We start from the raw sequence: 25424 nt of genomic DNA, 5'->3' as shown, positions 1-25424 counted from the left end.
TACCAAGGGCACCACACAGATGAGAAAAAGGAGAGCCAAGGATATATCCTAATGCAGTTACCACTGACAGTAGAGCAGGCATATGAGGAAGCACTATTGTTGATGATACTCTGGTTTTATCTGGATAATTTGAATACAGCCAGAACAGCCCCAGTAAGCAACACACAAATGGAAAATGGCAGGGTGAATCGGTCACAAACTATACAGAGCCACAGGACAGCAAAGAAAAGCTGATTCAGAATTTTTAATCTTGCTGGATTTCATTGGTGACTTCAATCAGAGCAAGTTTGTATTGTGATAGGTGCAGAAACCTAACTTTCACTGGGTAGCGAACCAGGATATTACATTACTGGCACATTGACAAGTCGAAGATCCTATCCAAGGTCAAAAAAAGGTCATTGCTTGAAGATAATGGCAGCATTGTGAGATTTCATGTGAGGAACCATGTTGGGTTCATAACATTTAGTGCAGGAGTGTCTATCACAAAATGTAACAGGGAGCTATTTATGCACCACGAAGAGTGAATAGTAAATGTTAAAAGTACAACTTTTATGCCTATTTTAACGGTAAGTGTTGTGCAGTACCAATATTAATAACAGTTATCTACTAATAATATATTACCAATCATGGATAAAAACATGTATAGGAAGGAACTGCAGATGCCAGTTTACACCGAAGATAGATACAAAATGGTGGAGTACCACCTCGAGACGGGCAGCATCTCTGGAGAGAAGGCATGGATGACGTTTTGGATCGACACGAAATGTCACCCATTCCTTCTCTCCGGAGATGCTGCCTGTCCCGCTGAGTTTCTCCAGCATTTTTGTGTCTCTCAATGCATAAAAACATCTTTCCTTTTCTTCAGCAAAGGGAATATTTCACAACACTTAGATTCTAAATTAACACAAGGCTAACAACATGCATTTTTTGCTGACAACCGAGATGATCCAGGATAAAAATCTGGAAATTCATTGGGGGGAAAAAAAAAAAAATTTAAATGAGAGTACTCAAAATTAAAATTTCTGGTCATAGAATTATAATTTTTTTCTTAAATTCTGTTTCCTCGCAACACCATTTGTGGTCTCATTATTGTTTCTTTAAACAACATGGATTGAAGAGGAGATTTGACAATTTACACGTGGTTTTCAGTTTAAGTATTGTTACCGCAAATAAATCAGCAATGGAATATTCAGCATATTCTATATTTTATTATATCACTCGATCCACATGTTGGTCATTACAACTACAGCTGCTCTGCACAGCTGCAAGTTTACATGTTACAGTTGTCAAGGCAACAATTCTTCATTCAGAACATCATCCTTTGAAACTTAATAATTCCATTTTAATTAATCTTTAAGGCATAAATAAACACATTTCAGACTTACAAGTCTAGGTTTTATATCAATTTTCTCTTACCCTCATGCCAAGTACCAAGAAACCAATTTCTTCCATCAATGGATATTTGCTGATCTGTTGTTGTATTTTCTCAGCTGAAGCATCAGGGTCATAACTTTTTTTCCCAATTTTAACATCCATGATACATGGTTTGCTGAACCTGCGTGTCACATCTTCCAGTTTAAGATACAACTCTGAACTCCAAGGTTAAAGAGAAAAACGCCTTGGTAGGTCACATGAAATATCATCAAAGGGCTTAGTTTGTTTACTTCATTATTATTTTCAAGACACAAGCATGGCCATTTACTTCCTTTACGAGCCACATCATAATTTCATGCGATTATTTGCTCATTTATAATTTAGAACTAAGGGAAAAAATCTGATACAATGCACATATCAATTAATCATCATGAAAAATTAATGAGTAGATTTTAAATGGAATTTTCTTTAATACAAAAATTAGTTAATCAGTCATGAAAAATACAAAAAGTAGCATGATAAATAAATGAGTAGTGAAACAAAACCGAAATAAACACAAGGACAGATAGTTTTCAAAGGAAGATAAATACATGAACATTAAAGCGTTTTTTTTTTTTAAATACACATGCAGGCCTGAACATTAAATCTAATCAAACCTAAGCAATATGGCACAGTGACGCAGCAGTAGAGCTGCTGCCTTACAGCGCCAGAGATCCGGATTCGATCCTGACTACGGATGCTGTCTGTACAGAGTTTGTATGTTCTCCCTGTGACCACGTGGGTTTTCTCCTGGTACTCCGATTTCCTCCCACATTCCAAAGATGTGCAGGTTTGTAGGTTAATTGGCTTTGTAAATTGCTCCAAGTGTGCAGGATAGAACTAGTGTACCAGATGATCGATGGTTGGCATTGTCTCGATGGGCCGAAAGGCCTATTTCCACGCTGCATCTCTAAACTAAACTAAAGTAGGGAGCAGAGGTAAACAACTGGCAGTGGGCATTATCTCTACAAATGGCATATGCAGCCATAACGATAACGCAGTTTTTGGAATGTCCTCAAAGGCTAATTAATTCTATACTATTACATGGTTATTACATTACAGAACGGTGATAAATTAGCCTGCCCTAGTGTCAGAATTGTCACTTATATAACTTGTGTGGCACATCGTGCACTCAGTTGCACTCAATGCAAATGGTCATTCTCATTTCAGAGGCACATACATTTTCTCATTTCAAAAAATGGACCATGCTTCTTTACAACATCCAGTCATTGATCTGGTTGCACTTTAGGGGGGGTCGAATGTAAAGGGAAAATATACAGTTAACGGCAAGACCTTTTACAATATTAACATACAGAGGAATCATGGGGTCCAAAACCATATCTCCCTGAAAGTGGCAACAGAAGTAGATAGTGTGGTAAAAAAGGTTGGCTTGCCTTCATTTGTCGCGCACATTGAATTTGTCAAAATGCAACTTTGTAAGATATAGATGAGGTCACATTTGGAGTTTGCATGCAGTTCTGGTTACCCCTTACAGGAAGGATGTGCAGGCTTTGAAGAGGATACAGAGATTTATCAGAATGCTTCCTAGTTTACAAAAAATGGCCTGGAAGGAGAGGTTGGGCAAAGTGTTGAATTATTTTCTTTGGAATGCCGGAATTTGAGGGACAACCTAAGTATATAAAATTATAAGAGACATAGGTAGGGTATTCAGAACCTTCTTCCCCCTAGGTGGAAATTTCAAAGGCAAGAGGACATAGGTTTAGGGTGAAACGGGCAAAGTTTAAATGAGATGTGCAGGGCAAATTTCTTTTTGGGCAGAGTATGGTTGGTGCCTGGAACGCATTAGCAGGTGTAGGAGAAGAGGTGGATACAATAGTGGCATTTAAGAGGCCTTTGGATAGGCACATGGATATGCAGGAAATGAAGGGATATGGATCAGCTCATTTTAACCCGGCATCATGTTTGTCACAAAAAAAAGAACGAAAGACCTGCTCCAGTGCTTACTTTTCTATGTTCTATGTACATGAATTACTTTCAAACCCATGAATCATCTAAAACAGTTTGGGTGGGGGTAGCAGGGAGAAGTAGGGGGACGGTGAAAGACATTAAAAAATGAATAGTGTACCATGATGCTGCTTGTTCACTATATTGTAATAAATAGAAATTCCATGCAAAATAAGAAAATGCAGAGACTGAGTACAGAGAAAACAACAAGTTTATGATGATCAGCCATGGTAGAACAAAACCTCCAATTTAGATACATTGTCAGAGTCATGAAAATAGGTTTACAGCTGTACTCAATTCCACTGTTCTGTGCAAAGGATACCATTTGGTGCAGTCGTTGGTGCCCAGGTACCAAGGAACTTCGGCAGGAATTTACGTAGTTCTAAGAATACGTGATCATGACACGAAGAACCAAACACCTGGAGAAAGAAAAAAAAGTTGGAAACTGGAATATTTAAACATTAGAAATTCAAGGAAAGTTAGTTTATGCCCTGGAGGTATTTAGCAGTCTCCAGAAATTATTATCTCATTCTGGAAACTTATTACCCTTTATAGGTGGAGCACGTCAGCTTCTCCGGGGCAGAAGGAGAATGAGAGGGAGGAGGAGGCGGCGGTGGAGGGGAGGAAGGTGAGGCCGAGTGAACAGAGCGATGAGAGGAGAAAGAGCAGGGGAGCGGACAAAGCCACGGGCCAACAGAAAGAAGCAGCAGCCGGTGGGAGTGGATGGAACCCACGGTGACCGAGTGTGTCCCACCGGTGGCAGTGGCCTGCAGAAAGCGCTGTCCCCAGGGGCGGCAGTGTGACCCGTAAGAACAGCCATGCTGACTGGATCACGTGATGGGCTCACTGGTGCACCTTGTGAGCAGCGGTTTGCGTCGGAAGCCGGGGCTGGGGAGGCCATGCAAGCTTTAAATTGAATTGAATACTTTATTGTCACATGTGACAAGTCACAGTGAAAATCATTGCTTGCACACCCAAGGTATGCAAATAGTCACCCATAAAGGGCGCTTACAAAGTTACAAAGTACTCCCACTCCAGGTCCCCTTTATTCTTTCCCCTCCTCACGGCGATCCCCCCACGCCAGGTCCTCCTTTGTGTCGGCACGTCTGTCCATTATAAACCAAAATGAGTTTTAAAGTGGTCTGTTAAAACAGAGGGTTTACTGTACATACATTTTATATTTCAAAACCTTTATTGCACAACCTATGACAGTTCAGAATAGCTTTGAATATTAACAGACTCCTAAACTTAACTGTTTATTCCTATATACTAAACCTTCAGTGTATGGCAGCAATTCAGATTAGAAAGACTGTACAGCAGTAACTTCAGAAGGAAGAATGAAATTAACAATGTTAACTGTAAATCATTACTACAAACAATGGGGCAAGACCATTTAAGATCTTTATCTAAAAACAATCTAATGTAAGGAACAGACTGCACCAAATATATAGATGTGTTCTGATTGTTACAAATGTGTTTTTTCAATATGGAATCAATATTAGTAATTACTGACATTGTATGATATTGCAAAGTCACATTCAAAAATTGTTCTGCTGCTTCTAAAGCATTCACATCTATATTAATATTTCAAGGTGGGTAAACATCCCAATGAAAGAAGAATATGTTTGCATGAAGAATAGCAAAGCCACTTTTCGATGGGCAAGGTAGGAGAGATAAAATATGGGCACTAAGCCACATGGCAATCAGCACTGTGAAAGTTTAAACAAATAGAGCAGCACAATGGTATTTGTGTTTCTAATCTTCGTCCCCTTGAAAATAATGCTTCTTCAGTTTCAATTCAAGAAAAACAAATTAACAGTATCATTTGCACAATTTATTCATCAAGATCGACTAAATCTAATTTACATCATTGAGGCTACAGTGACCTGTAGAGTTTGAAAACAGGGTAAGCAGCAGACTACAAAAGATGGCGCCCAAGCCAGGCGATTCTGTGTGCTAGCACCAAAAGTGGATCAGCAATCAGATTAGAATCGCTCCACTCTTAAACGACTACTCCAACAGCAGATTCACTTCAACATGTATCTGTACACCGTGGATGGCTCGACTGTTATCATGTATAGTCTTTTTGCTGACTGGTTAGCATGAGACAAAAAGACAGGTTAGCCACTCAAATCCAGGCCAGGCAAAGAACACAATAGAGCAACACGTCATCAAAAATGGATTGTGCTGGGTATCATATTAATTTGAGGTAATTTACCGCAAAGGATGTACTTCTTGCAAATTTCTTATAATCTAAAATAACCTTGCACAGTGACCAGATTATTATCTATGCAGATTGAGCATTCCTAATCCACTCTTCCTCTTTTCTACCATCAAAATCCATAGAAATTAAACTGGTTTAATTTATCCTATTCGCCCTCATCTCATACAATACAGCTTCAGCATCTCTTTCAGGCAACACAAGTATTAAAAATGCACGTAAAATATTTCAATGTAAACTTCAATGGAAATAATACTGGTAAACATCTGACTGTCATATACAGAAACATGTAATTACAGGCAGAGTAATCCTCTTGGTTAAATTTTGGAATCCCTTTCCGGACCTGTACATCTTTATTCAGAGTTTAATTTGAGGCTACAGCTCCTGAGATCATCTGAAATTGAATCCCATCTTAAGTTACTACAGTACTTGAAAAGTACCTGGATTAAACGGTTTAAGCAGAAATGACTTCGATATACCAATTTTATTCAAATTATATCATTCAAATCTGCCTGCCAGTAAGTAAGAAAGGAAACAAACATGACTGTGTGCTGATACCTCTGCACAAATTAAAGAACAATTTTTAGAAAATATGAGTGGCATTTTTTCCCAAATAAGTTGGTGCAATTACTGAACCACAAAAGGAATCCATTCAATTTTTATTACCATGCCAATCAAAACAAGGCAACGAGTGTGTCTCTAACCACTTATGTAGAATGGATTCGGAGTGGCGGCGCGGCTCTGGCTGCAGCGGCTCACCGGCAGTCCTGTTTGTTTTGTTTTGTGTTTTTTGTGTTGTTTATTTTGTTTTTGGTTAGTCTAGTTTTGGTTTTTAGTTTGTGTTTGGGGGGGGGGGGGGGTTGAAACGGGGCTTGCTGTCTCTCCCTGCGGGGGAATGCGACTTTTTGTCGTATTCCCCTTCTCTGCCTCCGTCTGCGCTGAGGCCTAATGGCGGAGCTGGCGACCTCGAGGCTCAGGAGGCAGAGCCCGCCAGGACTCGCCCTGAGCTCGCTCCCGTGAGGGCGGCCAGGCTCGGGGCTGGAACAGTGCTTCCGTGAGGGGCTGTGACGCTCCCGGGAGGGCGGCCTGGCCCGAGGAAGGAACGGTGCTCCCGTCGGAGTGGCCGTGCTCGGGGAGGTATGGCGTTCCCAGCCCGAGGTAGGAGCGGCGCCCATGTCGGGGCGGCCCGGCCCGAGGGAGGAGCGGCGCCCATGTCGGGGCGGCCCGGCCCGGGGAAGAAGCGACGCCCAAGTCGGGGCGGCCCAGCCCGAGGGAGGTACGGCGCCCATGTCGGGGCGGCCCAGCCCGAGGGAGGTACGGCGCCCATGTCGGGGCGGCCCAGCCCGAGGGAGGTACGGCGCCCATGTCGGGGCGGCCCAGCCCGAGGGAGGTACGGCGCCAATGTCGGGGGCGGCCCAGCCCGAGGCTGAAGACGGCACGATACTCACGTGAGGGTGGCTGGGACGGTGTTCTGGCGGTGGTGGCCTGAGTCCGGGGTTCGGCCGCGGGCCAGCGGCAGCATCAGCAGGACTGGTGGGCGGCAGCTTCGACCACCCCGGGGCGCGGTGATTGAGCCGCGGGACAGTATTTAACATCGCCCGGTGGGGGATCGCCTCAGCGCAGAGGGAGAAGAGGAGGGAAGAGACTGCAGACCTAAAGACTTTTGCCTCCATCACAGTGAGGAGATGCTGGGTGGACTCACTGTGGTGGATGTTAATATGTGTTTATTGTTGTTTTTTATTGTATTGTATTGTATGTATGACTGCTGCAATTTCGTTCAGACTTCGGTCTGAATGACAATAAAGGCTATCTAATCTAATCTAATCTAATCGATATTCGCTCAGATGGAAGTACTTGCATTTGATCTAAAAATCATTGACTGAGAGGGGTGAACAAAAGAAAAAACAATACTTTCAATCATTAATATCCAGCCACTCTAATTGAAAAAATACACATCTAGATACCAATTATCAGTGTTGGGTGCAATGTCAATCAATTATAGGACACAGAGTCTCTTGTAAAGACTGGCATCTTGGAGAAACAACTAAATTCGCTGAACCATACACAGCACAATTAAACCAAGGAACTTAGGGATTAATGTACAAGTTTCGCAGGGGAAAACATTAAAGTAGATTCAGCAGCTGTCGCAGGTGAGTGATTTGAGTGGGCAGAAAATTTAAACCCAAGCCGAGTCCAATTCAAGTAACCAACTGATCGACTGATTCCCAATTCAACACTGACATTGGTACATGTAATTGGGTAGACACAAAAAGCTGGAGTAACTCTGCAGAACAGGCAGCATCTCTGGAGAGAAGGAATGGGTGACATTTCGGGTCGAGACCCTTCTTCAGACTGAAAAAGCTGCCTGTGGATTTACTCCAGCTTTTTGTGTCTAACTGCGGTTTAAACCAGTATCTGCAGCTCCTTCTTACACAGGCAGTGAGGCTCTCTGTATGAGCCTTAGTGGATTTATTTATAAAGAAATTACCTGATCAAATCCAAATCGAGCCAAATCCAAATATTTGTAATGTTTTTTGATACCAGATCTGACCTGTTGGGACTCAAATCAGTTAGCCAGGCTATAGTGTGATCTTTACTGAAAAAGGTGGATATAATATTGTCTGATTTGCAGAAACTCAATGGAGATGTTGTAAAACCAGAAGCATTATGAAAAGAATTGTGGTCATTTCCTAAGTGCTTCCAGAGTTTGAGTTTACTAATAATCTTTGTAATATTAAGATTTAAAAAATCTAATTATTTCCTTATCTACTTTAGTTTAGAGATACGGCACGGAAGCAGGCCCTTCGGCCCCACCAAGTCCGCGCTGACCAGCGATCCCCGCACACCTACACACACTCAGGGCTCGAAATTAACGGTTGCCCGGGTGCCATTGACCACTCAAAGTGCCGCCGGGCAACTAAACACCGAGTCATTTTGCCCGGCTTGGCAACCAGATACTGGTTTGTACCGAAGATAGACACAAAAAACTGGAGTAACTCCGCGGGTCAGGCAGCATCTCTGGAGAAAAGGAACGTGACGTTTTGTGTCGGCGGTGATGGCTGTATTGTTGGGAAAGATACTAGGTGCGGGGTGACGAAGTGTCGGAGCGAATGACGGGTCCCGCACAGCAGCAACAGCAGCCGCAATAGCGGCTCCATCTCCTCCTCCTCCTGCACCCCGCCCGCCCTGATAGCGGCCGCTGCTTACAAATCCGCTAACGGCGCTTTAAAAAAAAAACCTTCCCGCACAACGAGGCTGGGAGGAGGAAGGGAGGGGGAGGCCTCGGCATGCGGGAAGGTTTTTTTTTTTTAAAGCGCCGTTAGTGTCATTCGCTCCGACACTTCTGAAGCAGCTGCACCATAGATACTATAGCAAAAGGATCTTTAAGTTACACCGCTCGGCCCCGCACCTTGCTGTTGGAGGAGGGAGGCGATGACGAGGAGTTCCCAATGGCCAAGGCAGCGGGGCGATGTTGTCCGAGGAGCGCTGACATTCCTTCCTCCCCACCTCGCCCCCCCCTTCTACCCCTTACCCATCCATCCTGCACCTCCTTCATCCATCCTGTACTGATTCCCCATCCATCCTGTACTAATCCACGCATTCATCCCATACTGACGCACCCTCCATTTACCCTGCACCTTCCCCCATTCATCCTGTAGTGATTCCCCATCCATCCTGTAGTGATTCCCCATTCATCCTGCACAGACCCTCCGATCCACACTGCACTGACCCTCCCCCCCCCCCCATACATCCTGCGCTGATCTCCTCCTCCCCCATCCATCCTGTACTGATCCTCCCATTCAAGAAGAATGGGGGGAACAGTCTGAAAAAGGGTCTCGACCCGAAACGTTGCCTATTTCCTTCGCTCCATAGATGCTGCCTCACCCGCTGAGTTCCTCCAGCACTTTTGTCTACCCCCATCCATCCCGTACTGAACCCCCCCATTCAACACCAGACATCCCCCGTGCTCTCTCCTCACAATTTTACCTACAACCAACACGTACTACTTCACCTGCCTCAATCCATCCATTCCGCACCGACTGCCTTCTAAACACCCCCCCCCGCTATCTATCCACCCCGCACTGATTCACACACACCCCCTTCCCTGACCCTATTGTCCTGAATATTGACTATGTTTGATAACGGAATGCAATCAAATGTGTTTTAATTCCCAATGTTATTATTTGTTTTAATCCATAAAGATGGATTAATTAAATTGTGAACACGTGAAACATTAAAACCGCAGTGTTCGATTGTCACTGCTACCGTTGACACGTTATTACAGAATTCATTTTAACGGCAAATCAATGCTCTTAATATGGAGTATCAGTACTGTAGTCATTTAATGAGCAACATTCACAACTATACGTAGGCATATATGTTACCATGGTCCAGGATTTATTGACACTGTTTGATCATATGCTGAATAATCCAACCACATTTTTGTTTGGAAGTGGAAAGAACTAATAGAAATTGCATTAATTGCAATGTGTAAAAAGAGTTGAGATACTGTCTTATAATTTTGCTGCATGTCATTGTGGGATATATCATGTCTTGAATGGTGAATGTTTAGTTTGTGACTTTATTTGAAGCAGAAATAATATTTGAATGCTTCATTGAGTATAATTCCGACTGGTAACTACGCGCTTCGTCCGAGCACATTATCGCACGCATCATGCAAGCCATCTTAAATGACCACCTAAACTGTCATTTGGCAAACTAAAAAGCTGCCAAGGGCCAAAAGCTGGCAATAGGGAAAAAAAGTTAAGTGAGAGCCCTGACACTATGGACAACTTACAATTTTACCAAAGGTGGGGTGTCGAATGGGATAGTGGAGGATGGAGTTAAAGGGAAAGGGTTTCTTAAATGTGTGAGCGTAGAGACAGAGGGGTGTAAAATGAGGGTAGAAGCAATAGGTAGCAAGGTGAAAAGTAAAAGTGGCAGGCAGACAAAACCAGGGCAAAAATCAAAAAGGGCCACTTTTCAACATAATTGTATAAGGGGTAAGAGTGTTGTAAAAACAAGCCTGAAGGCTTTGTGTCTCAATGCAAGGAGCATTCGTAATAAGGTGGATGAGTTGAATGTGCAGATAGCTATTAATGACTATGATATAGTTGGGATCACGGAGACATGGCTCCAGGGTGACCAAGGCTGGGAGCTGAACATCCAGGGATAGAGAGAAAGGAAAAGGAGGTGGGGTAGCGTTGCTGATTAGAGAGGAGATTAACGCAATGGAAAGGAAGGACATTAGTTTGGAGGATGTGGAATCGGTATGGGTAGAGCTGCGAAACACTAAGGGGCAGAAAACGCTGGTGGGTGTTGTGTACAGGCCACCTAACAGTAGTAGTGAAGTTGGAGATGGTATCAAACAGGAAATTAGAAATGCGTGCGACAAAGGCAAAACCGTTATAATGGGTGACTTCAATCTACATATAGATTGGGTGAATCAAATTGGCAGGGGTGCTGAGGAAGAGGATTTCTTGGAATGTTTGCGGGATAGTTATCTAAATCAACATGTAGAGGAACCAACGAGAGAGCAGGCTATTTTAGACTGGGTATTGAGTAATGAGGAAGGGTTAGTTAGCAGTCTTGTTGTACGTGCCCCCTTGGGCAAGAGTGACCATAATATGGTCGAGTTCTTCATTAGGATGGAGAGTGACATTGTTAATTCAGAAACAATGGTTCTGAACTTAAAGAAAGGTAACTTTGAGGGTATGAGACGTGAATTGGCCAAGATTGACTGGCAATTAATTCTAAAAGGGTTGACGGTGGATATGCAATGGAAGACATTTAAAGACTGCATGGATGAACTACAAAAATTGTTCATCCCAGTTTGGCAAAAGAATAAATCAGGGAAGGTAGTGCATCCGTGGATAACAAGGGAAATCAGGGATAGTATCAAAGCGAAGGATGATGCGTACAAATTAGCCAGAAAAAGCAACATACCGGAGGACTGGGAGAAATTCAGAGACCAGCAGAGGAGGACAAAGGGCTTAATTAGGAAAGGAAAAATAGATTATGAAAGAAAACTGGCAGGGAACATAAAAACTGACTGCAAACGTTTTTATAGATATGTGAAAAGAAAGAGATTAGTTAAAACAAATGTAGGTCCCTTGCAGTCAGAAACAGGTGAGTTGATCATGGGGAACAAGGATATGGCGGACCAATTGAATAACTACTTTGGCTCCGTCTTCACTAAGGAAGACATAAATAATCTGCCGGAAATAGCAGGGGACCGCGGGTCAAAGGAGTTGGAGGAATTGAGTGAAATCCAGGTTAGCCGGGAAGTGGTGTTGGGTAAATTGAATGGATTAAAGGCCGATAAATCCCCAGGGCCAGATAGGCTGCATCCCAGAGTATTTAAGGAAGTAGCTCCAGAAATAGTGGATGCATTAGTAATAATCTTTCAAAACTCTTTAGATTCTGGAGTAGTTCCTGAGGATTGGCGGGTAGCAAACGTAACCCCACTTTTTAAGAAGGGAGGGAGAGAGAAAACGGGGAATTACTGACCAGTTAGTCTAACATCGGTAGTGGGGAAACTGCTAGAGTCAGTTATTAAAGATGAGATAGCAGCACATGTGGAAAGTGGTGAAATCATTGAACAAAGTCAGCATGGATTTACAAAAGGTAAATCATGTCTGACGAATCTTATAGAATTTTTCGAGGATGTAACTAGTAGCGTGGATAGGGGAGAACCAGTGGATGTGGTGTATCTGGACTTCCAGAAGGCTTTCGACAAGGTCCCACATAAGAGATTAGTATACAAACTTAAAGCACACGGCATTGGGGGTTCAGTATTGATGTGGATAGAGAACTGGCTGGCAAACAGGAAGCAAAGAGTAGGAGTAAACTGGTCCTTTTCACAATGGCAGGCAGTGACTAGTGGGGTACCGCAAGGCTCAGTGCTGGGACCCCAGCTATTTACAATATATATTAATGATCTGGATGAGGGAATTGAAGGCAATATCTCCAAGTTTGCGGATGACACTAAGCTGGGGGGCAGTGTTAGCTGTGAGGAGGATGCTAGGAGACTGCAAGGTGACTTGGATAGGCTGGGTGAGTGGGCAAATGTTTGGCAGATGCAGTATAATGTGGATAAATGTGAGGTTATCCATTTTGGTGGCAAAAACAGAAAAGCAGACTATTATCTAAATGGTGGCCGACTAGGAAAAGGGGAGATGCAGCGAGACCTGGGTGTCATGGTACACCAGTCATTGAAAGTGGGCATGCAGGTGCAGCAGGCAGTGAAGAAAGCGAATGGTATGTTAGCTTTCATAGCAAAAGGATTTGAGTATAGGAGCAGGGAGGTTCTACTGCAGTTGTACAGGGTCTTGGTGAGACCACACCTGGAGTATTGCGTACAGTTTTGGTCTCCAAATCTGAGGAAGGACATTATTGCCATAGAGGGAGTGCAGAGAAGGTTCACCAGACTGATTCCTGGGATGTCAGGACTGTCTTATGAAGAAAGACTGGATAGACTTGGTTTATACTCTCTAGAATTTAGGAGATTGAGAGGGGATCTTATAGAAACTTACAAAATTCTTAAGGCGTTGGACAGGCTAGATGCAGGAAGATTGCTCCCGATGTTGGGGAATTCCAGGACAAGGGGTCACAGCTTAAGGATAAGGGGGAAATCCTTTAAAACCGAGATGAGAAGAACTTTTTTCACACAGAGAGTGGTGAATCTCTGGAACTCTCTGCCACAGAGGGTAGTCGAGGCCAGTTCATTGGCTATATTTAAGAGGGAGTTAGATGTGGCCCTTGTGGCTAAGGGGATCAGAGGGTATGGAGAGAAGGCAGGTACGGGATACTGAGTTGGATGATCAGCCATGATCATATTGAATGGCGGTGCAGGCCCGAAGGGCCGAGTGGCCTACTCCTGCACCTAATTTCTATGTTTCAATTAACCTACAAACATGTACAGCTTTGAAGTGTGGGAGAAAACCGTAGTACCCGGAGAAAACCCTCTCAGGTCGCAGGGAAAATGTACAAATTCCGTACACACAGCACCCATGGTCAGGATCAAACACAGGTCTCTGGAGCAACTCTACCACTGCGCCATCCTAGTCCATCAAATATAACTCAAAGTAATTACTTCATAATTCCCAACAAATGTTTTGGTAAGTGTCTATCTACTGGTTCAACTTTTCATAATTTCCATGCATAGCTAATTCACTCTTCAGATGTTTGGTAATCGGCTTTAAATTCAAGACTCTAAATTAAGAGCAGAGATGTATTTCCCAACTTTTGTAGCATGCATCAGCTGTACCTGATCATTTACTACGTTGCCTGCATATTTAACTTTTACAAGCACTGCTGAGCAATTAAAAAATGTATTATGTTAATCATGGTATTAATTGCAGTGTTAAACAATAGGATTTTCCATTTTTTTAATTGTCCTAACAAACAGACGTCACGCAAACAACCAATAACAATATTTATGCGTGTTGACATCCATTTACAACCCTAAAATACTTTACATCTCAATATCAAACAGCTTGGATAACTGTTAAGCTTACAGACCACGAATATTCTTTTTGTAATGTAAGTTGAACCAAGCTGGGTGCAAATGAAAGAAGGGTAGAGTACAATGACTGAGGGGGGGGATAGGAGGGACAGGCAATTCCAGGGAAAACAGGGAGGGGGTTGGTGCCATCGGAAGGCAAGAGAGGCCGGAAGGGTTTTTGTGACAGCAAAACGGTTCAGTTTGGGGAGGAGGGATGAAAGTATGACAGATGCCTGGACGAAAGTGAGATGGGGGGGAAGCCGGGACATGGTGGGTGGGGTCAGAAGCAAAGTAGAGGGTGTGGCCTGAGGGTGGGGGCTCTTTTTGGATCAAATATCTTGTAAACTTTCTAATTCTTCCTGGTTTTAGAATTTAAATATGAAGATTAATAAAACTCATATTCCAAAATTACAGCAGCTAGGATCAACTTAACACAAACATAGAATTGATAGTTAACGGTCTGTTCTTTGAAGTTAGATTGATTGAATTGATTGAAAGATACAGCATGGAAACAGGCCATGTGAACCACCAGGCCCATACCATTCACACTATTTTTATGTTATGGAGGGAACTGCAGATGCTGGTTTACACTGAAGATAGATACAAAATGCTCAAGTAACTCAGCGGGACAGGCAGCATATCTGGTGAGAAGGAATGGGCGACATTTCAGGTCGACCCTTCTTCTGCAACACCCTCTCCCACTGCTCCCCTCCAGCTCTACGACCATGTTTTGACCCAGATTTGTCTGAAGAAGGGTCTCGACCCAAAACCAAAATTTCTCTCCAGAAATGCTGCTTTACTCCAGCATTTTGTGTCCACCTAGTTTTATGTTATCTTATGTTCTCATCCACTCCCTGCACATGGGGGAAATTAACAGATGCCAATTAACCTACAAACTCGCCTTTAGGATGTGGGAGGAAACCAGAAAATCTGGAGGAAACCCACGCAGTCACAGGGAGAAGATGCAAACTCTGCATGGACAGCACCCACGGTCAGGATCGAACCTGGATCACTGGTGCTGTGAGGCAGCAGCTTTACCAGCTATGCTCATGTGCCACCTTGAGCTCCGATCCTAATGGTAAATGTCAACCATCACACAATAAGCGAGTTCGGTATTCCGAATGCGTATGCCCAGGTCATGAGTCGCTCACGATAAACACTCTCGGCAGCTGTGCTCCTGGATGGGTGCAGGCCTGTGTTTCGTCCGTGGTCAGGGTCTCCGGCGCTGCAGGCGTTGTTGAGTTGCTGCTGGGTCGTCCCGTCCCCTCCCGAGTGTCCCGTACCAGTCCGCTAGTGCGGAGTGGGGCGCTGGCTCTAGCTTGGCTCTGCCTGTCCCAGCCAATTTGACCGGCGGTCCTGGACTGGCCGGGATCCGGCCCATTGCAGTGGCGGCACAGGCTTGCAACCGGCGCTGAGGGGAGGCGCTGGCTCCAGCTTAACTCTGCTGTCCCGCCGGGTTGACCGACGGCCGTGGACTGGCGGGGATCCGGCCCATTGCAGTGGCGGCACAGGCTTGCAACCGGCGCAGAGGGGAGGCGCTGGCTCCAGCTTAACTCTGCTGACCCGCCGGGTTGACCGACGGCCGTGGACTGACGGGACACTGGTCCGGAGCAGTAGAGTTGGCGCTTCTTCTCCGCGCTGGCTGTGGGCCTGGGCCGCCGCTGCGACGGGCCAGTGTCCCGTTGGTCCAGGGCTGTCGGTTGGCCCGTCGGGACAGGCAGCGTTGAGCTGGTGTTGGTGCTTCTTCTCTGTGCTGGCTGTGGGCCTGGGCCGCCGCTCTGGAGTCGCCCCGGACCTCTCCGGACTCCCCCAGACGGGGGTGGGGCACTCGGGAGGGGACAGGGACAGTCCAGTGGCGGTTTTGGCAGCACTTGCGGCGCCGGGGACCTGGGTTCGACCCTGGCTGCGGATGAGGCGCAGGTCTGTGTGCATGCAGCGGCACAGTTGCCGAGAGTGTTTACCGCGAGTGACCTTTGACAAATCCCATGATTCCGTGCTTTTTCGGAATACCGAACTCACTTATTGCAGCATCTTTTATGTGTCAACATAACATTCGGGGGTCAAATACAGCATGAGCTGAAGGAAACACAACAATCAGTAATTTCAACAATTAGTGAATCAGCAACAATTATGCATGGAATGCAAGATAAGTTTCCAAACTCATTACCGCCTTAATGTTTTACCTCAAAGTATTTTAGCTGTGTAGTATCTGCTGATTACAATTTCTTGTCTATGATTTTTCTCCAGCTCACTTCCTCTACTCCTTATCATCTGTTTCTTCACATTGTTTTTGCATAAAACACACAGTTGCACAATTCTTAAATGTTTTAATGGTTATTTGACCATTCTTTTACATTTAGCTCAGCGTTTTCTTTCTCCCAGCCAGTGTGGCTCCATCATTTCCTACACGGCAAACGGAAATGTCTCATCACTGAGAAAAGCAGTAACCATACTTTCTTCACCAAGATTGGAATTCATAATGTCGTCAGTGGATTGTAATGCAGGTCAAGCCCAGGTTACGTCATGGTTCCGTTCCTGTGGATTGTTCGTAAACCAAACATTATGCAAATCGGAATTGTGGCCACGGACACAGTTCCCACATGGCAGAGGATGCCTGCAGCAGCTTAATAGCTGGTGAATCTCTGCCGCCAGTCTTCCAAATGCTCGTTCATATGTACAGGCTAGACATAAGTCAGGCATTCGCAAGCTGGGGAGGACCTCTGATCACAATAACAATCTTTGAGACTGACCACTCTTTACAAAATGAAAAGTCTGTGCTTTGCACATTCACATCAAGTCTGAATAAAAAAATCTTTACATGTCAGAGTAAGAAGCACTGGCCTCCTATACATGTCGTGAATGCTTGCTTAACATACTTGAGGTATTTGTTAGCTGGATACCAATCAGTACTGCATCCAATAAATTGACAGGCTGAAATGGTGATGCCCTGCACACAAACATGCAACTGCTGCCAGTGGATCGAGTTTTAAAACGGTCTTTCCTCAAGAAATGACTGAGATGAAAGCTTCGACAGTCAACAAAGTCGCATCCACAGGCTTTGCTCAGATGAGTTTTTGATGAGGATGACAAAGACTGCTATTAACTCCATTTGGTTTTGGCTTCTTATTGTCACATGATACAGTGACAATTATTATTTTGCATGCTTTACTTTACTTTTAGACACTTTAGACATACAGCGCGGAAACAGGCCCTTCGGCACACTGAATCAGCGCCGACCAGCTATCACGCTGTACTTAGTATTATCCTACACTAAAGGGACAAATTACAATTTTTACCAGAGCCAATTGATCTACAAACCGTAACGCCCAGGTGTGGTTGGAAACCGGAGCTCCCAAAGAAAACCCACACGGTCACAGGGAGAACGTATAAACTCCATACAGACAGCATCTGAGGTCAGAATCAAATCCAGGTCACTGGCACTATAAGGGAGCAACTGTGCCAAAATGCTGCCCTTCCCCATGCTATCCAATCAAATCATACCGTACACCTACCGTATAAGTACTATCAAGTCATACACAAGTACAACAGGTAATGCGAAGAGAAAAATAACCCGAGCAAATAATATAGTTTTACAGCTACAGAGAAACTAGAGATTAAAAAACTGTGCAAGGGCCATAACCAATGAGATGCGTTGCGAGATCAGGGCGACACATGTGGTTATGAAAAGTGACAGTGGGAGAGAAGCTGTTCAAGAATCAGGTGGTGCACGCTTTCAAGCTTTTGTATCTTCTATGTGACAGAAGAGGGAATAACCAGGGTGTAAGCGGGTCTCCTGAGGCAGCCTGAAATGTAGATGGAATCGATGATGGAGTTGGAAAGTTTGCGTGCTGGATTGGAGAAGCATCCACAACTATCTACAACTTCATGGTCATGGGCAGAGCCATTTGCAAACAACATTTGCAAGTTGTGATAAATCCTGATAGAATGTGCATTGTGGAAATTGGCAAAAATGGCATCATGAGAAACATGCCAAATTTCCTTAGTCTTCTGAAGAAGTAATGACATTATTGTGCTTGCTTTTCCAGAGCAACAATGTGGTTGGACCAGGACAAATTATTAATGATATTTATGCCCAGGAAGTTGATGCTTTTAACCCTCCACTTCAGCACCTTTGATGATAACTGGGGCATGTATACTAACCTATTTCCAGAAGTTAATGACTAGCTCCGTCACCTTGCTCATTGAGGCATGAGGTTGTTGTCCTGACACCATGTAACTAAGCTCTCTGCCTTTCCTGTACTCCATCTTGTCATTGTTCAACATATAGTATACTACGATTTCCCGCATCTTCTCACATCAGTGTGGTTTTGATCTACAGCAGTAACATGCCAGGTCAGACCACAAGAACTAACAAGTATACTCGCACAATGTCCATAACTTCTCTTAACTGCACAATTCTTCTAACCGAGTCAACACTTTGAAAGTACACTGTTCAGAAGAATCAAACTGGATGTTGGCCACCACTCAGACTTGCCACTGGCTATGGTTTCCACATAAGTGTGCCAGATGTGGAACTCTTGTTGTAATTAGTCTGAAGAAGGGTCCCGACCCACAATGTTACTTATCCATTCCCTCCACGGATGCTGCCTGATCCACCGAGTTCCTCCAGCAATTTATTTTCAGATTATGAATTTTTTTGCCTGGCTGAATGGTTAACACCTCTTCCTGCTTTTAGCACAGGCAGTCCAACACGTATTTTAAGTTCCCAAAACTCTTCCTGTCAACAGATTCTCTTAATAATCCCTGCTGATCTTCCTTACTAACCATAAATTATGGTGGAATAAATAGGAGTTAGATTAATAATTTTAATATTGAAAGTTTTCATTCACACATAACCTGTTACCATATCGCAGTATTGCTTTGCAATTGTTTTTTGAACATTATTAAACATTATGCGGCTATATTTATTGTAACCAGAATGCTTGAGAACAATTTTAACTGAATGCCAGCTTTTTATTTAAACCTTAGGTTTTCTCAGAAGGTTTTTCTTTCTTAGAATGCATTCTAGACAAGAAAGAGCAACACTGCCAAGTTAACTTATCAATCACCCGGTTATGAGTAAGAGCACAACACTTGGTCCCTCTGCTTGAGACAATCATCTAAAACAAGCAATATTTCTTCTTGTACTTATATGCAGACTAATCTGGCATTGCAGCATGTTATTTTAAATTATGTCCCTGAAGCACAATGACATGATTTGGTCATAAATTTCTCTGACAGACTTTGTCGTTATTCTATAGCAAAAACAAAGAACTGAACCACATTCAAGTACTGCCCAGCAGCTGAGAAAAAAGAAAATAACATACACCAAATTCATAAATTCTTAAGTTCATTAGACGTATGACCAGAATTAAGACATTTGGCCCATCGAGTCCACTCCGTCATTCAACCATGGCTGATCTATTTTTCTCTCTCAACCCCATTCTCCTTCCTGTAACCTTTGACACTCTTATTAATCAAGTACCTATCAATCTCTGCTTTAAAATTACCCAATGTCTTGGTCTCCACTGCCGTTATGGCGATGAATTCCACAGATTTACCACCCTCTAGCTAAAGAAATTATTTCTCATCTCCATTTTAAAAGTGTGTCCTTTTATTCTGAGGCCGAGCCCTCTGCTCCTAGATTCTTCCACTACTGGAAACATCCTCTATACATCCACTCTCTGGTCGGTTTCAATGAGATCTCCGCTCATCCTTCACAACTCCAGCAAGTACCTACCCAAATGCTCCTCATATGTTAACCCAATCATTCCCGGGAGCAGTCTCGTAAACCTCCTCTGGGTTCTCTCCAAAATCAGCACATCCTTCCTTAGATATTGGACCCAAAACTGCTCACAATATTCCAAATGTGGCCTGACCAGCGCCTTACAAAGCCTTCACATCCATCCTTGCTTTCATATTCTAGTCCTCTCCACATGAATGCTAACAATGTAGTATTCTTTACTACATACTTAATCTGCAAATTAACATTTTAGGTATCCTGCACGAGCACTCCCAAGTCCCTTTGCACTTTTGATTTCTGAATCCTCTCTCCATTTAAAAAGTCTACACCTTTATTCCTTACACTAAAGTGCATGGTCGTACACTTTGCTACACTGTATTCTATTTGTCACTTCTTTGTCCACTTTCCCTACCTGTTGAAGTCCTCATGCAAGCTTCCTGCTTCCTCAAAACTACCTGCAACTCCACCTATCTTCACATCATTCGTAAACCTGGCCATAAAGTCATCAATTCCATCATCCAGATCATTGACATGCAACATGAAAAGTAGCGGACTCCACACTGACCCCTGCAGAACACCATTAGAACACTAGCCGCCAACCAGAAAAGGTTCTCTATATTTCTACTCTTTGTCTGCTGCTAATCAGCCAATCTTCTATCTATGTTAGTACCTTGCCTCTAATATAGAGGACTCTTATCTTGTTTAGCAGCCTCCCATGCAGCACCTTAATAAAGGCCTTCTGAAAATCATAGTCTAGTAGACTACACACTCAATTCAAAACCTGTTGGAAAATGAAAGTAAAAAATACTGGAAACATTCAGCAGGTCAGGCTATGTTTGGGAAAAGAAACCGAGTTAATAAGCGAAGGTACACAAAATTGCTGGGGAAACTCAGCGGGTGCAGCAGCATCTATGGAGCGAAGGAAATAGGCGACGTTTCGGGCCGAAACCCTTCTTCAGACTCAGCGAGTTAATAAGCGAGTTTGGTTTCTAGATAAACGCAAAGAATCATGGGATTTGTCAAAGTTCATTCGGGATTTTTTTAAAAGCGAACGCAGCGCTGTATAAACTGCGAGTACATTTTCGGTCTGAGTTATCATCTTCTTTGAATCTTATATTGGTTATGTCTGACCAAAATTACGACGATATGACACGGGATGATTTTTTGCGATGGAAGGTCGAAGCTTTGAAGAGGGCGTTGAAAAAGACGGGACGAAAAGACAAACTCGCTGCTCTTGCTTACGCTGCATCGTACATGAAGAAGCCCGTGCTGTCGACTGCCGGTGGAGAAAAACGTTGTCGTGCTGATTAATACAAGACACCCCTGAAATGTGGAGAAAAAATTCTTCCCGATCCCATGAGCGAACTGAAAGATGGGTGGCTTGGAGAATTGGAAGCACTAAACTGCAGGCCTCCCACATCCATCGTCGAGCTGTCAAATCACCTTGCCAGTTATGATGAGGCTAACCAGCCAGCTACTTCACTAAAGTCTCGCCTACCTAGCAACTACAAAGAAGGCAAGGCCTATGGCTAAGGTAAACAAAAATGCTGGAGAAATTCTCTCAGAAGCAGGTTCTTGACCCGAAACGTCGCCTATCTCTTCTCTCCATAGATGCTGCCTCACCCACTGAGTTTCTCCAGCATTTTGTCTCCATTCGATTGTCCCAGCATCTGCAGTTCTTTCTTAAATACAAGGCCTGTAGCTATTTCATTTCACCCCCCCTCCCCCCCCCCAAAACGAAAACAATAAAAATTAGTTGTTATTCATCCTCATGATCTCGCTCACTCACCGAAGCATTAAGCAATACAACCACCAAAATCATCGTAGTTTTGTACTGATGAACATTAATACACCGAGTTAATAGTTTTGAAAGCAGTATTTTCTTACCTCGAAGAAACAAAACTGGAAATTATGGATGAAATGCAGGTCCATACACACACAGTGGCTCAGCTGGCGAGAATGTTTATCCCGAATGACCCATGACCTGGGCATGGGCAGTGGTAATACTGAATTTGCTTATATTTCAGGTTGAAGACCCTTGTTAGAACCTTGACTACTGTCTATTTTACGACAGATAGAAGCCAATTCTTTTTTTGGGGGGGGGGGAGGGGATGGGTGGAGGGTGGAATGGGGGAAGGGATTAGAGCACATTCAAGGCAACAAAATGTGGCCACAATCACAAAGCAACTTTAAATCATTATCTATTTGGTGCAAGATTACATTATTTTGACCAACATCTTCCAACAATCTATTGTTACATTACTTCAATATAGCTTTCGGTTAGGTTAATCAAAATGGTTTAATATTTTATTACACAGACTGAATGGTGGAAATTTGGTGCCTTTCTTGGAAACAATTAAATATTCAAAAATTGTGTGTTCAGATAAAAGGCAAGATAATTAAACTATTATTCCCAGCCAGGAAGTTTTCAGTCATTCCTTTTTAATAAAAGAGGAGGACAAATACTCAAACAAATAATTTCTGTGAGTTGTAAAACTGGAAGGATTGCTAAAATGGTGTTGAGCATTGTTGGGGTTCAATTACATTTTACTGCACCTTATGGTGCATGTGACAAGTAAATTTGAACTTGAACAACTACTGCAATCTAGATTTTTATTGCACCTGCTGCAAAATAAAGCAGCCAAACACTGAAATAAAACGAATAAAATTAAATGAAGCAGTTAACAAAACCACATTGTATTATGTGACGTGTTTTGTTGAACAATAGTCGTTCTGTTAAAGACTTCCACGCAGGTCATCGATCTGCCCCTTTAGGCCCAGATTAGTGTGTGGCTCAGAACTGGAAATTAGAAATTTTGTTTGATTTATTGCTCAGATGATTGATTTAGGTTTTGTACACTTACTAAGCAAACAGTGGGATTAACTGAGAATTTGACTGATCTAAAGCCATTGGCAATATTATCTCGCAACAAACCTTAACAAACAAGGAGGGACCAGAAAGATGGGCAAGAGGACTTCCAAAGTTACAGTGGCCTCCATAATATTTGGGACAACGACCCATCATTTATTTATTTGCCTCCGTACGCCAAAATAGAAAAAAAATCACATGTAGGTAAAGCGCACATTGTCAGATTTTATTAAAGGCCATTTTTATACATTTTGGTTTCACCATGTAGACATTACAGCAGTGTTTATACATAGTCCTGCCATTTCAGGGCACCATAATGTTTGGGACACAGCAATGTCATGTAAATGAAAGTAGTCATGATTTGTATTTTGTTGCATCTTTGCATGCAATGACTTCTTGAAGTCTGCGATTCATGGACATCACCAGTTGCTGGGTGCCTGTATTGCAGCCATCTTTAGCTTATGCTTGTTTTGGGGGCTAGTCCCCTTCAGTTTTCTCTTCAGCATATAAAAGGCATGCTCAATTGGGTTCAGAACGGGTGATTGATGGCCACTCAAGAATTTACCATTTTTTAGCTTTAAAAAATTCCTTTGTTGCTTTAGCAATATGTTTGGGATCATTGTCTTTCTGGAGAATGAACCACCAGCCAATGAGTCTTGAAGCATTTGTTTGAACTTGAACAGATAGGATGTGTCTATGCACTTCAGAATTCATTATGCTACTACCATCAGCAGTTGTATCAACAATGAAGATAAGTGAGCCAGTAACTTCAGCAGCCATACATGCTCATGCCATAACAACCCCACCATCGTGTTTCACAGATGAGGTGGTATGCTTTGGATCTTGGGCAGTTCCTTCTCTCCTCCATACTTTGCTCTTGCCATCACATTGATATGTTAATCTTCATCTCATCTATCCCCAAGACCTTTTTCCAGAGCAGTGGTTGCCCTTTTAAGTACTTCTTGGCAAACTGTAACCCGGCCAACCTATTTTTGCGACTAACCAGTGGTTTGCATCTTGCATGTAGCCTCTGTATTTCTGTTCATGAAGTCTTCTGCGGACAGGGGTCATTGACAAATCCACACCTGATTCCTGAAGAGTGTTTCTGATCTGTCGGACAGGTGTTTGGCGGGGTTTTCTTTATTACAGAGAGAATTCTTCGGTCATCATCTGTGGAGGTCATCCTTGGCCTGCCAGTCCCTTTGCGATTAGTAAGCTCACCAGTGCTCTCTTTCTTCTTAATGATGTTCCAAACAGTTGATTTTGGTAAATCTAAGGTTTGGCTGATGTCTCGAACAGTTTTATTCTTGTTTCTCAGTCTCATAATGGCTTCTTTGACTTTCATTGGCACAATTTTGGTCCTCATGTTGATAAACAACAATAAAAGTTTCCAAAGGTGATGGAAAGACTGGAGGAAAGACTAGTTGCTGAGAGCACCTGCATTAAGGAGGAAATTAAACACACCTGAGCAATTACAAACGCCTGTGAAGCCATGTGTCCCAAACATTATGGTGCCCTTAAATGGGGGGACTATGTATAAACACAGCTGTAATTTCTACATGGTGAAACCAAAATGTATAAAAATAACCTTAAATAAAATCTGACAATGTGCACTTTAACCACATGTGATTTTTTTTTAAATTATAAATCTTAAACTGTGGAGTACAGATGCAAATAAATAAATGACGGGTCTTTGTCCCAAACATTATGGAGGGCACTGTATTCCATGTTACTTGTAACAAACAGAATTTTACAAATTTAAAAGTCATGAGAGGAATAATATAGCGTCCTCCCGACCCATGATAATCGCCAAAGGTCTTTCAATATCCGATCAGCAGAGAAGGTTATTGGCTGCAACCTTCCCTCCATTGATGAACTGTACACTGCAAGGGCCAAGAAGCGAGCGGGCAAGATCATCTCTGACCCCTCTCACCCTGGCCACAAATTATTTGAATCACTTCCCTCTGGAAGGCGACTCCGGATTGTCAAAGCTGCCACAGCCAGACATAAAAACAGTTTTTGTCCACGAGTAGTTGCTCTACTCAACAGCCAAAAATCTGTTTCCTCCCTTTGATCCGGTATTAATCTGGTATTTTGTTGGTTCACATGCTTGATCAATGGTTTTATCATTAATGTTTTATTATTATTAATGTTTAGTGTTTTCTGAGTCATTCGTAACTGTCACTGTATGTCATGTTGTTACTTGTGGGAGGAGCACAAGGCAAATTCCTTGTATGTGAATACTTGGCCAATAAACTTACTTACTTAATATTTCCAGAAAGCAAAAAAGATATTGACAATGATTCCAGCAATACATGTCATATCATACGTTACTCCAGGTTTTACTGCTATGTTAACCTGTAACATTATGGCAATGTTTACAATTCTCAAGAACTTCAATTCACAAGCTGGCTTCATAAATTTCCACATTACACTTATCTAACCGTACACATGGTGTTTCCAACTATCTGAAGGTGTTGATAAGTTTTGCAGTCAAGGATCCCATGCAACAATAATAGAAGCAGCCCAGAGCTGAGCTGCACTGTTTGTATGGTTGCAATTTGTCGTGCTGACTCCATAAAACTGCACATATTACTCTAAATACTTAGTGATCATTGTAGAAACAAGGAACTGCAGATGCTAATTTACAAAAGACTCAAGTGCTGGAGTAACTCAGCAGTTATCCAGAGATGCTGCCTGAAGTGCT

General features: G+C 43.1%; 1 protein-coding gene across 2 annotated transcripts in view; it reads right to left on the bottom strand.

Annotated features, from left to right (window-relative positions):
- ipmk (inositol polyphosphate multikinase) overlaps nt 1-25424 on the bottom strand; it is a 95293-nt gene that overhangs the window by 50259 nt on the left and 19610 nt on the right. For both annotated transcript variants that reach the window (XM_033034349.1, XM_033034350.1), the window contains exons 3-4: nt 3701-3797; nt 1417-1589 (exon numbers count right to left, since the gene is read on the bottom strand). In XM_033034349.1, coding sequence (XP_032890240.1) covers nt 1417-1589; nt 3701-3797 — 270 coding nt within the window. The remainder of the gene's footprint in view (nt 1-1416; nt 1590-3700; nt 3798-25424) is intronic.

Source organism: Amblyraja radiata, chromosome 15 (assembly GCF_010909765.2).
Source record: "Amblyraja radiata isolate CabotCenter1 chromosome 15, sAmbRad1.1.pri, whole genome shotgun sequence".
Classification (NCBI taxonomy): domain Eukaryota; kingdom Metazoa; phylum Chordata; class Chondrichthyes; order Rajiformes; family Rajidae; genus Amblyraja; species Amblyraja radiata.
This window is presented reverse-complemented; position numbering and strand designations above follow the sequence as displayed.